The 13643-nt window shown below is 40.4% G+C and overlaps 1 protein-coding gene across 8 annotated transcripts in view; it reads left to right on the top strand.

The window, feature by feature from the left end:
* Positions 1-13643, top strand: part of osa (trithorax group protein osa) — a 521098-nt gene that overhangs the window by 472271 nt on the left and 35184 nt on the right. For all 8 annotated transcript variants that reach the window (XM_070096962.1, XM_053791422.2, XM_053791420.2 and 5 more), the window contains one exon: positions 12542-12646. In XM_070096962.1, coding sequence (XP_069953063.1) covers positions 12542-12646 — 105 coding nt within the window. The remainder of the gene's footprint in view (positions 1-12541; positions 12647-13643) is intronic.

The raw sequence follows: 13643 nt of genomic DNA, 5'->3' as shown, positions 1-13643 counted from the left end.
TCAACACTTTCACATAATCACTGTTTTTGCAGAGGTGCTTAGAATGCAACAGTTTAGAAGCATATATGTATAAAGATACACAACATATCCCTCCAAACTGCCAATATCCCAAACCCCTCCTTTAAAGTGCAGGCATTGTACTTCCCATTTCCAGGACTCAAGTCAGGCTATATAAAAATAACCGGTTTCCCTGAATCCCTTCGCTAAATATTATCCTGCTCACACTCCAACAGCTTGTCAGGTCCCAAATACCATTCGTCTCCATTCACTCCTATCAAACATGCTCACGCATGCTTGCTGGAAGTCCAAGCCCCTCGCCTACAAAACCTAATTTACTCCTTCCTTCCAACCTTTATGAGGACGACCCCTACCCCGCCTTCCTTCCCCTACAGATTTATATGCTCTCCATGTCATTCTACTTTGATACATTCTCTCTAAATGACCAAACCACCTCAACCCTCTTCAATCCCCCCACTACTCATACTTGCACCAGCCCACCTTTCTGCCAAGAGTTGCTTATATCTCGCCCAAACTTCGTCCTCCCTTAGTTTTTTACACTTTCACCTCCCTCTTACTTGTTGTTGCCATTTTCCTCTTTTCCCATCTACCTCTTACTCCCACTGTAGCTACAACTAAATAATGATCTGATATATCAGTTGCCCCTCTATAAACTTGTACATCCTGGAGCCTACCCATCAGCCTTTTATCCACCAATACATAATCTAACAAACTACTTTCATTACGTACTATATCATACCTTGTATATTTATTTATCCTCTTCTTCATAAAATATGGATTACTTATTACCAAACCTCTTTCTACACATAGCTCAATTAAAGGCTCCCCATTTTCATTTACCCCTGGCACCCCAAATTTACCGACTACTTCCTCCACAACATTTTTGCCCACTTTAGCATTGAAATCCCCAGCCACCATTACTCTCACACTTGGTTCAAAACTCCCCACGCATTCACTCAACATTTTCCAAAATCTCTCTCTCTCTCCTCTACACTTCTCTCTTCTCCAGGTGCATATACGCTTGCTATAACCCACTTTTCACATCCAACTTTTATTTTAATCCACATAATCCTTGAATTAATACATTTATATTCCCTCTTTTCCTGCCATAGCTTATCCTTCAACATTAGTGCTACTCCTCCTTTAGCTCTAACTCTATTTGAAACCCCTGACCTAATCCCATTTATTCCTCTCCACTGAAACTCTCCCACCCCATTTAGCTTTGTTTCACTTAAAGCCAGGACATCCAGCTTCTCATTCATAACATCCACAATCATCTCTTTCTTATCATCTGCACAACATCCATGCACATTCAGACTTCCCACTTTGACAGTTTTGTTCTTATTCTTTTTAGTAATTATTGCAGGAAAAGGGGTTACTATCCCATTGTTCCCGGCATTTTAGTTGACTTTTACAACACACATGGCTTAGGAAGGAAAGATTCTTATTCCACTTCCCCATGGATGTAAAAGGAAAAGTAATAAGACCAAGAACTGTTAAGATAAAATCAAAGAAAACTCAGATAAGTTTGTTTAAATAAACATGTACATGTATGTGTAGTGTGACCTAAGTGTAAGTAGAAGTAGCAAGACGTACCTGAAATCTTGCATATTTATGAGACAGACAAGACACCAGCAGTCCTACCATCATGTAATACAATTACAGGCTTTTGTTTTACACTCACTTGGCAGGATGGTAGTACCTCCCTGGGTGGAAATGTTTGATTTTTGCCGATGTTCAAGAGTAAACAAATGATGTCATTGCCCAATAAATGTCCAACTAGCCATTCTAATATGCAGTCACGAATGGATTGACGTTCTTTATACAATTATTACAATATTGCAGTAGTTTGCATAACAGTAAATCTTTTATTTTTTGTGTGAATAAAAATTAAAAATAGATGTTAGAGTATTATAACAGGCCTGGAGACATGACTGATGAACAGAGAAAATGTTATTTTAGTACCAGGAATGGCTGCATTGTTCCTTCTGGACCCTATTTTGAAATTGACATATTTTTTAATTTGCATAAAATTGGCCAAATTGCCAGTTTCTGACTACTTTATTGGATAGTTGAAATTGGTAATGGGCAGTTTCTCGTACTCAGTCGGTAGAACAAATGGAGTTCTAAAGAAATAGCTATGAGTTTGGTGGACTGGAACAATGGAATTAGCTGAAAATAGGGCTCAAATTGGGTGAAATCGCTGATGCGTAAATGTCGCCTAGATCGCTAACTTTGCGAGAGCGTAATTCCGTAAATTATCCATCAAATTTCGTACTTTTAGTGTCATTATCATCGGGAAAAGATTCTCTATAATTTCAGAAGAAAAATAATTTTTTTTTTTTTTCAAATATTTTGCGACACCGGGAGACACTTCAGGATTTGGGATTGCGACAGTCAGAGGGTTAAGGGTTAATTGTCTCTTAACCCTCTCGGGGTCGGTCTCGTGATATTACGGCTTTGAAGCCACTTTCGGTCCCGTAATACTATGTCAAAATTCTAGCGACTTTGTGTTGCTGGAGAAAGCTGGTAGGCTTGTGTATAAGAAAATGGGTCCGAGTGGTTGGTGTGAATGGTATAAAAAATCCTGCAATGCACTGTGCATAATGAGGAAAAAATGTTGCGACCGTGTTTTTGGTGTAAAAAAGTGACTTTGCGGTGTATTTTCGTATGGTTATATTCTCGGTTTCTTGGTCTCATTTGATAGAATGAAAGTTATATTACAGAAATAGAGATGATTTTGAATAGTTTACAAACTAAAAGTAGTTTGAAATTGAGCTCAAAGTAGCAGAAATGTTCGATTTTTGCCGATGTTCAAGAGGAAACAAATCACATCACTCATCCAATATACATTAACTGGCCAGTCTAATATGCACTCAGGAATGCACTGACATACATATACTCTTATTACCATTATGTAGTTGTCTGAATAACGGTAAATCTTATATTTTTTTGTGTAAATAAAAATTCAAAATGAAAAGCAAGTGTAATACAGTGGACCCCCGCATAGCGACTTTAATCCGTGCAAGAGGGCTCTTTGTTATGCGAAATGGTCAGTATGCGAATGAATTTTCCCCATAAGAAATAATGGAAATCAAATTAATCCGTGCAAGACACCCAAAAGTATGAAAAAAAAAAAAATTTACCACATGAAATGTTAATTTTAATACACACAAACTGAAAAAGGCATGCACAATTACATGACACTTAATTTTATTGAAGATCTGGTGATGATTGATGGGATGGGAGGAGGGGAGAGAGAGTGTTAGTGTTTAGAAGGGGAATCCCCTTCCATTAAGACTTGAGGTGTCAAGTCCTTTTCTGGGGTTACTTCCCTTCTTCTTTTAATGCCACTAGGACCAGCTTCAGAGTCACTGGACTTCTTTCGCACAACATATCTGTCCATAGTGGCCTGTACCTCTCGTTCCTTTATGACTTCCCTAAAGTGTTTCACAACATTGTCAGTGTACAGGTTGCCAACACGGCTTGCAATAGCTGTGTGAGGGTGATTTTCATCCATGAAGGTTTGCACTTCAAGCCACTTTGCACAGATTTCCTTAATCTTTGTAGTAGGCAACTTCTTCAATTTCTCTCTCCCCTCCTCTGAACCAGTTTCCTCAGGTCTGGCCTCTTGCTGTTGAAGTTGATCTATCAGCTCATCAGTGGTTAGTTCTTCATTATCCTCCTCCACCAACTCTTCCACATCCTCCCCACTAACCTCCAACCCCAAGGACTTTCCCAATGCCACAATGGATTCCTCAACTGGCATAATCCTCTCAGGGTTAGCCTCAAACCCTTCAAAATCCCTTTTGTCTACACATTCTGGCCACAGTTTCTTCCAAGCAGAGTTCAAGGTCTTCTTAATCACTCCCTCCCAAGCCTTACCTATAAGGTTTACACAATTGAGGATATTAAAGTGCTCTCTCCAAAACTCTCTTAGAGTCAGTTGAGTTTCTGAGGTCACTACAAAGCACCTTTCAAACAGAGCTTTTGTGTACAGTTTTTTGAAGTTTGCAATAACCTGCTGGTCCATGGGCTGCAGGAGAGGAGTGGTATTAGGAGGCAAAAACTTCACCTTAATGAATTTCATGTCCCCATAAAGTCGCTCTGCCACGTCTGTAGGATGACCAGGGGCATTGTCTAACACCAGGAGGCACTTAAGTTCTAATTTCTTTCAGTTAGGTAATCTTTCACATTGGGGGCAAATGCATGGTGTAACCAGTCATAGAAAAAGTCCCTAGTGACCCATGCCTTACTGTTTGCCCTCCACAGCACACACAAATTCTCCTTGAGGACATTCTTTTGCCTGAACAGTCTGGGAGTTTCAGAGTGATACACTAATAAAGGCTTCACTTTGCAATCACCAGTAGCATTGGAACACATCAACAAAGTAAGCCTGTCTTTCATAGGCTTATGTCCTGGGAGTGCCTTTTCCTCCTCAGAAATGTAGGTCCTGCTTGGCATTTTCTTCCAAAACAGGCCTGTTTCATCACAATTAAACACTTGTTCAGGTTTCAGTCCTTCACTGTCTATGTACTCCTTGAATTCCTGCACATATTTTCCTTGTAGTGGAAGGAAGGCGGGGTAGGGGTCGGCCTAGGAAGGGTTGGAGGGAGGGGGTAAAGGAGGTTTTGTGTGCGAGGGGCTTGGACTTCCAGCAGGCATGCGTGAGCGTGTTTGATAGGAGTGAATGGAGACAAATGGTTTTTAATACTTGACGTGCTGTTGGAGTGTGAGCAAAGTAACATTTATGAAGGGATTCAGGGAAACCGGCAGGCCGGACTTGAGTCCTGGAGATGGGAAGTACAGTGCCTGCACTCTGAAGGAGGGGTGTTAATGTTGCAGTTTAAAAACTGTAGTGTAAAGCACCCTTCTGGCAAGACAGTGATGGAGCGAATGATGGTGAAAGTTTTTCTTTTTCGGGCCACCCTGCCTTGGTGGGAATCGGCCAGTGTGATAATAATAATTTTTCAGCTGCTTTGTGGTCTGAACTGGCAGCCTCACCATGCCTTATCACACTATGTATGCCACTACGCTTCTTAAATCTCTCAAACCAACCTTTGCTGGCCTTAAATTCACTCACATCATCACTAGTTGCAGGCATTTTTTTAATTAAATCCTCATGCAACTTCCTAGCCTTTTCGCTTATGTTCACTTGAGAAACGCTATCTCCTGCTAGCTGTTTTTCATTTATCCACACCAATAAGAGTCTCTCAACATCTTCCATCACTTGCGATCTCTGTTTCGAAAACACAGTTTAACCTTTGGCAAGAACAGCTTCCTTGATTGCCTTTCTGTTGCCCACAATAGTAGCGATGGTTGATTTGGGTTTCTTGTACAACCTGGCCAGGTCGGCGACACGCACTCCACTTTCATACTTATCAATGATCTCTTTCTTCATCTCTATTGTAATTCTCACCCTTATTGCTGTAGGGTTGGCACTAGAAGCTTTCTTGGGGCCCATGGTCACTTATTTGGCTGATAAAATCACCAAAATCACTGTAATAATACGAAATGTTCCGATTGTATGCTTGGATGTTACCGCGGAGGCAGGCTGGTAAACAATGCCACCAGCGGCACGTGAGGCTGGCTAAGGGCGCACATTGGACGCGTCTCGGACGAAGAGCGGTGAGCGGGTTTTTGAGCGGTATGCGAGGCAAAATTTTTGTGATAAAAGCGAGCGGTATGCGGATTGTACGTTATGTGATGGCGACGGTATGCGGGGGTCCACTGTACAGTGAAACCTCTACTTACTAGTACATCCATGTGCGAGTTTTTCCAGATATGAGCAGTCACTCGCTCAATTTTTTGCTTCCAGATGCGAGCAGCCTCAAGGGAGATTCCTTGATTTTGGTGAGGGGTTCTTGCTCTTGATCTAGGGAACTGGATCTCAGTTGTGTGTTGGACTACCTTATTGAAACTTGGGCAATGTATGATGGAAAGATGCTTTTTAGCGTGCACCAAAAATGAAGGAAATCGGACCGTAAATAAGAGTCCACTTCTCAGCCATTAGCTTCCCCTTAGCGGTATATTTTCGTATGGTTTTTACGGTTGGATTCTTGTATTTTTGGTCTCGTTTGACAGAATGGAAGATATACTACAGAAATAGATATGATTTTGATTGGTTTCACAATGAAAAATACCTTGAAATTGAGCTCAAAGTAGCAGAAATGTTCAATTCTTTGGCAACGTTCAATACCTGTCCAATTGGCACTGCCTCTCAACCTTCACATATTGGAAAGCTCTTCATCACGTTCGCAAAAGTGGGAGCAGACATCATGAGGTAGCAGTGGCAGACAGCATGAAGCAGCAGTGGCAGACAACATGAAGCAGCAGTGGCAGACAACACGAAGCAGCAGTGGCAGACAACATGAAGTAGCAGTGGCAGACAGCATGAAGCAGCAGTGGCAGACAGCATGAAGCAGCAGTGGCAGACATCATGAAGCAGCAGTGGCATACATCATGAGGTAGCAGTGGCAGACAACATGAAGCAGCAGTGGCAAAGTGTAGCATTAAGAGTGTAGCAATTAAGTGTAGCATTAAGAGTGGGTTATCCTAGGTTCTCTACACATGTAGTCAGGAGTAGGAATAGCCACAGTGGTGGCCCTATAAACCCCAACAACAACAATGGCCGCTGTCACCATCACTAGCCACATACATAATCACGTGTATTTTATTCATTCTAGTGTACATGTTATTAATATTGTTTATTTTGTCATATTACATAAATTGTGATAGATAAATAAACTGTAGAGTTGATATTAGGGAAATTATTGAAGTATTTTCTCATGCCTGGAATTCCACTGGAACGAATTCCATTTCATTTAATTTAATGAGGAAAATTGCCTCTGCAAACGAGCAAATCCAGATGGAATGGATTAAACTCATAGGCAGAGGTTCTTCTGTATAAGAGGTGCCTGGAGCCATGACTGATTAACAGAGAAAATGTTACTTTAGTGCCAGGAATGTCTACATTATTTATTGTGAACTCTATTTTGAAATTGGCCTTTCATGAATTTTGTGTGAAATTGACCAAATTAGTAATTTCTGATCATTTGATTGGGTGGTTGAAATAGGTAGATGGGTAGTTTCTTATACTCATTTGATAGAATAAAAGGAGTTCTAGTGAAATAGCTATGAGTTTGGTTGACTGGAACAATGGAATTGGCCCAAAATAGGGCATAAATATTGCTGAGACTGCTAACTTAGGAAAAGAGTAATTCTGTAAGTTTTTCAGCAAATTTTGTGCTTTTGGTTTCATTACCTTTGGAAAAAGATAATCATTTCTTAAGAAAAAATAATATACATATTTTTTTATTAAATTCTTGACCCTGAGAGCAAGTTTACGAGCAGGGGTCTCGACCCTCAAAGGGTTAAGCGTTCCTCTAATATGTTCTGATTCTTTGCACCTTCTTCAACTTCTTCCTTTTTGATTGTCAAATTATATTCCCTGTTCATGATTATATCCATTGGCCTCATGTTGGCATCCTGAGCTTCCTCATGTGTCTAGCAACCTACAGTCATGATCTTAACTCTTTGAGGTGTATGTCTTGTTTCTTTACCTCAGACTTTTTTTGGTAACACTCTTGTCAAGTATCTCCACTTTTGAGTATCTCAGGACTAGGTTTTGGGTTATTGGATGGTGGGTTCCATCCATGACATCTCTCCTTTGGCACTCTTTGCCCTTGTGTGCAGTTTGATATTCCCATCTTCATTCCCCATAGCTCCAGTGTTTCCTTCAGGCTCTCTGTTCCTTTTGGGTGCTTTGGGGAATGTTCTGGTCAAACTTCTGAGTCATTGATCATGATCTTTCCCGTCCTCCCATCCTTTGCATCCTTTACTGATGCCCTTGCTTCAGGTTGGGGAACTGTCCTTAACCCTTTCAGGGTCCGTCCCGTAGATCTACGGCTTCACATTGAGTGTCCAAACCGTAGATCTACGCCAAAATTCTAGTGCCGTCAAATTTAGCGCGAAAGCGCTCATAGGCCTACATGTGAGAGAACGGGTCTGCGTGGTGGGTGTGCACCATAAACAAAAAATCTAGGTGCCTGCATAGCATTGTGGGAACGCCGGCTCAGTTACCCTTGTTCACCATGCCTCGTCGCAAGTCAGCTCTCACTCCCCGGAAAATTGGGACTCTCCTCTTCCTATCTGATAGTTCTGACACTGATGGAAGTGGAAATGAAGAGGAATTCTACGGCTTTGATAAGTTAGTGACCGAAAATAATGACCAGGATATCGATAATAGTGCAGAAAACCCTGACGATCCTCAACCTTCTACCTCTGGTGTGGGCACTCGTGACTCACGGTTGGTTGTTCCTCAACGCAAGAGAAAACTAATATATGATGATAGTGACGTGGATTGTGATTTTATTGTGCTCGATGATCATTCGAGTAGTGATAGTGAGGAATCATATTCACCAGTGAAGCATCGGTATGTTCGCCGCCGCATGCGCTCGGGTAGTGTACCCTATGCTGTGCCCAGGGGATGGAGTACATCCCGGAGTACATCCCGTGGCCCTACACCAGTTTTAGGTAATGATAGTGAGGATGATGTGGCTACACTTGGCATGGATAGACCACAGGCATCAGTGGATGGTGTTAGTGGTGATGGCAGTGGCACCGCCATGCGTGACTCACCAGCCCAGGGTGGGACCCACACTGCTGACTCGTCAGTTCAAGGACAAAGCGGAGCGTCAGCCACCAGCCCACCACAACCACAACCACCCGCACAACCAGCCTATGATGTCCAGTATCCACCAGCAAACCGTATGTGGGATTGGCAGCAAAATCCCAATTTTGTTCCCAAGCCTCACCACTTTGATGACTCTCAAAGTGGAATTCTACCTACTTGTCCCCTTGGAACCACGGCCAATGAACTGGAATTCTTTGAATTATTCTTTGACCAGCCATTGATGGAAACTATTGTCAGGGAAAGTAATAAGTATTTTGAGTACACCATGGCAAATACGATCATATCACCACAGTCAAGACTACACAGGTGGAAAGAGACGACTGTTGCAGAAATGTATTTGCTTTTTGCAACAATAATGCTTATGCCTCATGTCTATAAGCATAATATAAAAGCATACTGGTCCACAGATCTGCTAATTTCTACCCCGGTCTTCATGAAATCATACCAGTGAACAGGTTTATCTTACTGTTACGTATGTTGCACTTCTCTGACAAAACCAGGCCTGACAGAAGTGACAGGTTATACAAGATTAGAAATGTTTTCATGTATCTCAAACAAAAGTTCAGCATATACTTTTATCCATTCAAGAATCTTGTAATTGACGAGTCTTTGATTTTGTTCAAAGCAAAGGTAGACTGTCATTCAAGCAGTATATACCGAGCAAGAGGAAACGCTTTGGTATAAAACTGTTTGTACTCTGTGATTGTGACAGTGGCCTGGTGTTGGATATTGTTGTATACACGGGTAGTAAAACATTGAAAGATACCAAGATGTTATTGGGTATCTCCGGTGACGTAGTGAGAAACATGATGCCACCTTATCTTGGTAAGGGGCATACATTATATACCGATAACTGGTACACAAGCCCATTACTCAGTGATTTCATGCAAGTGAACAAGACAGATGTGTGTGGCACAGTGCGTTCTAATCGTAAACATATGCCCAGGCTCAACGCAGGTGCTCGTGGTGATGACGTGCAGGTGTTTACTGCCAATGACATCATGGCATTACGGTGGCATGACAGACGAGATGTCACATTGTTGACAACCATTCACCATAATGAAATGCAAGACAGTGGCAAAGTTGATCGAGTGACTAATGAACGTATTCGAAAACCAGTGACAGTCATTGATTATACACAAAATATGCGCTTGGTTGACAAATGTGACATGCAGATTGGTTTTGTTGACTGTGTTCGTAAGAGTTACAAGTGGTACGTGAAACTTTTCTTCCATCTCATGGACATTTCAATGCTCAATGCATATAATATGTACCAAATAAAGACTGGCAACAGACCACCGTATGGTGAATTTTGTTTGTCTGTTGTCAGACAACTCATAATGAAGTACCAGGTAAGAACACCTGCTATACAACAAGGTCCTCGAATTACTCAGGATATACCCAAGCGTTTGAGGAGGGAAGGTGATCATTTCATAATACAGCTTCCTTCAACTCAGAAGAAATTTGCTCAGAAGAGATGCATCATCTGTGCACAAACAAAACGACGGCAACAAAGACGCAAAGACACTCGGTTTATGTGTGAGGAATGTAAGGTGCCTCTGCGCATGGTGCCTTGTTTCAAGGAGTTCCACAAGCTCCAGCAGTTCTAAAACCATGTCCAGTGATTGTAAATATGTAAATATATGATAGAACATTAGTATTATAGTACAAGATTTGTGCATGTTTATTGTAATAAACAACAGTGGTAAACAATAATATGATAATAACTTTAGTGCGGTTATTGTGTTCAATACAGTGAGTTTATATATATACATTATATACAGTATTGGTCTCTCAGGCCCCAAATGTTAGTAGGAATAGAAAAAAATTGGAAAAGAAAAGAAAAACTATAAAAACCACAAAATATTGTAATGCGCGTATGTGGAATTCGTCGATGTTGCCGCCACCACATCATTTTTGACAAACTTCTTGGCACTGTATCTCAGTAAGTACTGATCAGAATTTTTTTTTTTTGTCTTATTACCTTCACAAAAATATGCTCTTTAATTCTGTAAGAAAAAATAATTTTTTTTTTTTTTTTTTTTTTTTTCAAAATTTCTTGGACACTGGAGCACCACTTAAGATTTTGGCCTTGGACCCTGAAGGGGTTAATGTGTCATGACTTCTTTTGCTGAGAAGCTTTGGCACAAACCTCAGCTTTAAGTTAGTGTCCTTGATACTAAAGATGGTTGTCCCTATCACTGCTATGCACTTTGAATACCTGTATTTTCAACTAAGGTAGTCTTTTCTGATGGTCACAAGGCTTCTCTTACTAGTGGGAGTACAGTACATTTATAGCTTTTCCTTGCACTTGCCTGAACACCTTGGTACCCTGGTGAACTAACTGTCATGGCTCCTTCAAGAGGTGCATGTATAATCATGTAACTAGGTTTCCTTCCCTTTTCTAGTTCAGTCTGGTATTTGCCAACTGAGGTCTTCTGTTGCACCCTGTGGCCATCCACAAGACCTCAGCCCTTCTTTCTTTCTATTTCTAGACCCTTTCACCTCTGCTATGAATGCTTTTTATTCTAACTGGGGGGGGGGGGGAATTGGAGTTTCCTTATGCTTTTGTATGTCATCTCTTGCCTCTCTCAGTTGTGCATTCATTGCATCTTCACTATTTCATTATTACCTTCCAACCTTGGGTTGTGACCTTGAGGATTCCCTTTCTGTATCAGATTAAAGCTATCTCATAGTTGCAGTGGGCACTTCTGCATGACCAGATTGACCTCTGGGTTGTTATTGGTGGGTGTCTTCTACTTGTACTTGTGAAGTGAACCTTTATATGTAATCACACTTGAATAATAGCCTTCAGCTGCTAGTACTGGTGGTTGTGTTTGCATGCAATGGCAGAACCTTCTGGCCTTGCATCTTGATGCTGGCTTAGCTCAGGACTGAGAATGGAGGGCCTTTTATAACATCATCCAGTGAAATCACCCCATACTTCTTGAGCTTCAGTTCCATCTGTTCAGCAGCTATCACCTCCGTCTTGGGGTCTAGTGGTACAAGTCTGGGTGGTGGACCTTCCAGCAGAAAGCTATGTTTTGGCCTTAACAGAAAATGCTTGCTATGCTAGGTGCTCTGGGGTGAGGGAAAAATGTACCTGGATTTGAACAACTGGAGCCCAAGATGAACACAGTTGTTTAGTTGACACGACATAATTGAAGTGGGTATATAATGGTGATGAATCCTAAAAGTATGTGGCTGATTTCATTAGTTGTCTAATAGCTGTACTCCCAGCTTTAGTTTTGGCTGACATTTGGTCTTTGAAGCACTTTGGGCACCTCAGGTGATGTTAATCTTACAGACTAACAATACCTGGTGCTTGGGGGTGAAGGTAAACATTACTGAGTACAATGAGTACTATGACCACTGGACACTTTTGGGACCATTAGAGGCTAGTGTTGACATTAATGAAGTGTGGCATATTCCAGGTAGACTTCCCAGGGCTGATAGTACAGAAATTCAGTTTTCATTAGTGTCAAAATATGCAGTAGTATTTGCATTACATATTATACTGTACTTGTATTGAACAGATACTACTGTACACATGTGAAGAATACTGCATGATAAAATAACAAGAGAAATTTATCCTGATGTCATCTAGTCATTCCATTGAGAATCCTGTTGAATGATATTGTTAAAAAATTTATATACTGTTTGTACCTTTATTACATTTATAATAGTTTATGGAATTAATTCATTCACTGCTGCTTCTTAAGCAAAATTGGCCTATACAATATGTTATGTATTGCTTCCTGACCATAAATTATTGACCACTCTATGAAATTAGGAAACAGTGTGATGTTTAATTTTATATATTTACAGGGGCGAGGGTGGTCTGGTGGCAGCTTTACACAGAATGTTGGACCCAGACCACAAGGGCCTGGTAATAACAAGAACTATTTAGTTCCTCCATCCTCTGCATTTAAGGCATGTATACACCATTATAGACATATATTGCTACTTGAAAATCTGTACATTATTTTCATGCACTCAGAGTCTAAGTAATTACCTAATGTTTGATGTAAATGATAAAGTTTTGGATGGATTATATATGAAAGTGAATAGAGAGAAAAAATCTTAATTAACTTAATTCTATGTGAAGAGGAAAGTAAGAAAAACAAATTAGTGAAATACAGTTGGTGATTTGATATAAGGGCTGTGTAAGTCAGTCCATATATATATTGGACACTATCTTTCGTTTGGAAACTCCTTTATTAAAGTTTAGTCTCATGTATTGTTTTGTTCAAATATCAGAACTACAAATTGTTATGTGTATTGCATTCCTTTGTTTTAGTCTGAGCAGCAAGAGCTGTTGTCATCAGTTACTTTTCTTAAACTTTGTTAGCCTTAGTAGCTGCCAGTGTAAGCATTACTGAGAAGTCAAATATAGTCCACCTAAATCTTGTCTGTTTCATGATTTTTTTTTTTACCTTTTTTTTCTTGGTATGTGGTTTTTTTGTTGCTGCTGCTTATGTATGGCTGCTGAGAGAGTTCTTAATTTTTCCCCACATTTAGCACTTGTTTCCAGGTGCAAGTAAATAGCATCTGCTTTTCTTTTGTTGGCCTAACTACTTTGTAGAATTTTTTAATAAATGTTGAAAGTACCCCTCAAAAGCCCTTAATTCTTTGGGACAGTTGAAAAGTTTGGGAAAGATTCTGCATGAGACTACCCCCCTAGAAGGGGAGTTCCCAGAGGAACATGGCATCTAAGAATATAGATATAATTAAGGTAAGACTGGCAAGCTGGTCTAGAGAGTTAAGTGGTAACTTATGCTTTACACAAAAGTTGTGATATGATTTGGTAAGCCAAGATTTTCTTAGGAAAATATAACTTGCAGGATTCAATGTATGAATAAACATGACTTCATGGCAATCCATGCAATGTATTTATACGTGCATGTGTGTTTTAAATATTTTTAGATAT

Source organism: Cherax quadricarinatus, chromosome 55 (genome assembly GCF_038502225.1).
Source record: "Cherax quadricarinatus isolate ZL_2023a chromosome 55, ASM3850222v1, whole genome shotgun sequence".
NCBI lineage: Eukaryota > Metazoa > Arthropoda > Malacostraca > Decapoda > Parastacidae > Cherax > Cherax quadricarinatus.
The sequence above is the reverse complement of the archived record's forward strand: the minus strand, read 5'-3'. Positions and strand labels throughout refer to the sequence as shown.